General features: G+C 50.5%; 1 protein-coding gene across 1 annotated transcript in view; it reads right to left on the reverse strand.

The window, feature by feature from the left end:
- Window positions 1–447: 447 nt before the first annotated feature.
- Window positions 448–1,852, reverse strand: part of CFAP74 (cilia and flagella associated protein 74) — a gene marked incomplete at both ends in the record, with an annotated part of 35,501 nt that continues 34,096 nt past the window's right edge. The window contains 2 exons of the mRNA XM_010132676.1: window positions 448–557; window positions 1,723–1,843. Of these exons, the coding sequence (XP_010130978.1) occupies window positions 448–557; window positions 1,723–1,843 (231 nt within the window). The remainder of the gene's footprint in view (window positions 558–1,722; window positions 1,844–1,852) is intronic.

Below are 1,852 nucleotides of genomic sequence, written 5' to 3' on the forward strand. Positions count from 1 at the left end.
GAGGAGACTTGAATAAGAAGCTTTATTCTGGCCTTAAAAAAGTCCAGGATTTTCCAAACCATTAAAACGCATCTGAAATTGGGAAAAGAGACATTGTTTGAAACTCACCCATGCAGACGTAAAGATACTCCTCCTGAGGGAATGCCTGCCTTCGGAAGACATGTGATTAACAGCAGATGTATCTGCTTGGGCCCCTCGCTAGTTCTTTCTTCTGTCACAAGATTATTGTCACAGAGTCAGCTTCAAAATGAAACTAGTGCAACCAGAGTTTACACAGAATTTTGTGGGGGAAAAAGCAGAAATATTACATGTCGCCTTCCTTCCCACTTCCCTGCTCCCATCACATATTTGCAATGATCTCAAAATCCTTCCATGTTCCAAGCAAGATCCGGCGATTTCCCAGTCACACAAGCCTCCATTCCTTTCCATTTCGCTGGGTTCCCTCACTCTGTGGGAGCATGCGCAGACACAACTTTTGCCATTAAGAGGACTCGGTAAGATTCCTTAATGTCACCTTGTAAGGTCAGGAGGGCTGTCACAAGCAGAGGGCCATCAGCCTACAAAAGAATCCACACATAAAACCAACCCATGTTTTTGTACGTAGAACAGATCAGTTCACCAAGTTCTAAGCGATGTATTTTACACACCAGTTGTAAGATGTACCAGCTATAGCTCCCCATTACCCCCCTACCCACTGCGTTGGCTCTTTCATAGCTCCACGCAATGCTCATACTGCAGTAAGCAGCAATGATTAAGCTAACCCCAGAGCACTACAGATATCATCACCACATCACAACCATGACAACGGGGCGCAGCAGCAACAGAGCATGTGGCAGTGAGAGTTGGGCAAGAACGGGATCCTGTTAGCCAGGAGTTAGTGTTAAATCTTGTGCAACAAGAGGCACAATGTCAACCTCACACATCATGCCAGGAACTCTGCTGCCTTCTTTCTGCACATGATAGCAGCAATCTTATAATTTTGGAACAACCTACTCATTCTGCCATCCCACACAGAGCTCACAACAAAAAGCAGGGGAGTAAATTCTTTCAGGCTCCGTGAATGCCCAAGAAGATGAATCAGGCAGGGCAACCACAGCCCTGCAGAGGTGTTTGGACCTCACAGCTCTGCACTGCAAAAAGGCAGAAGTAGACAGGGAAACAGGGTTCATAAAGCAAGTCATAAAGGGGAAAATAAAAAAAGGCCCCACTTCCAGGAACACATCAAAGGACAGGAGCCCATGGCCGAAGGACACGCGAACACTGTAGCGGAACGTAGTTCGGTGTCAGCAGGAGTGCAGGTTTTCTGGCACAGGGGGCATTAAAAGGCTCCCTTCAGTGTGATCAGGGCTGTGCCTTTTGCTTAACAGCGGCAGCACTTCGGCCTTTTGCCGGTGCTCTGTAATGCAGTGACCTGTAAGAGGTTATTCTAAGTTCGGTAGGACACACCAGTGCTTGTTCTTTTACTCACACTGGTGAGCGGAAGTCACGGTGGGGTAGCAAGCCTCCAAATCATACCTGCTGCTCCCGGCTTTTATTCTCCTATCAGTGTTTAAACAGCCTGTACTTCCTGTGGTAGCCCCCTGTCTTCACCGCCCTAACGCGTCGGAGCAGCCTGCACCGCTGGCACCTTCAGGATCACCTTTTGTACCGCTCCTACAAGGCGGTGCAAACAGCCGCCACACGCTCCCTTTCAACAGCGACACGGGGGGGACTGTGACTCACCTGGCAGCCAGCAGGTGGCACCCAGGAGACAGCGACGCGCTGGACCTGCCCACGCTGCAGCGCCCCCCGCCCCGGCTCCAGGGCGAAGCCCCGCTGCTGCAGCAGCGGCAGGGTCTCCCCCCTGCAACCC

Source organism: Buceros rhinoceros, unplaced genomic scaffold, assembly GCF_000710305.1.
Source record: "Buceros rhinoceros silvestris isolate BGI_N320 unplaced genomic scaffold, ASM71030v1 scaffold41373, whole genome shotgun sequence".
Classification (NCBI taxonomy): Eukaryota; Metazoa; Chordata; class Aves; order Bucerotiformes; family Bucerotidae; genus Buceros; species Buceros rhinoceros.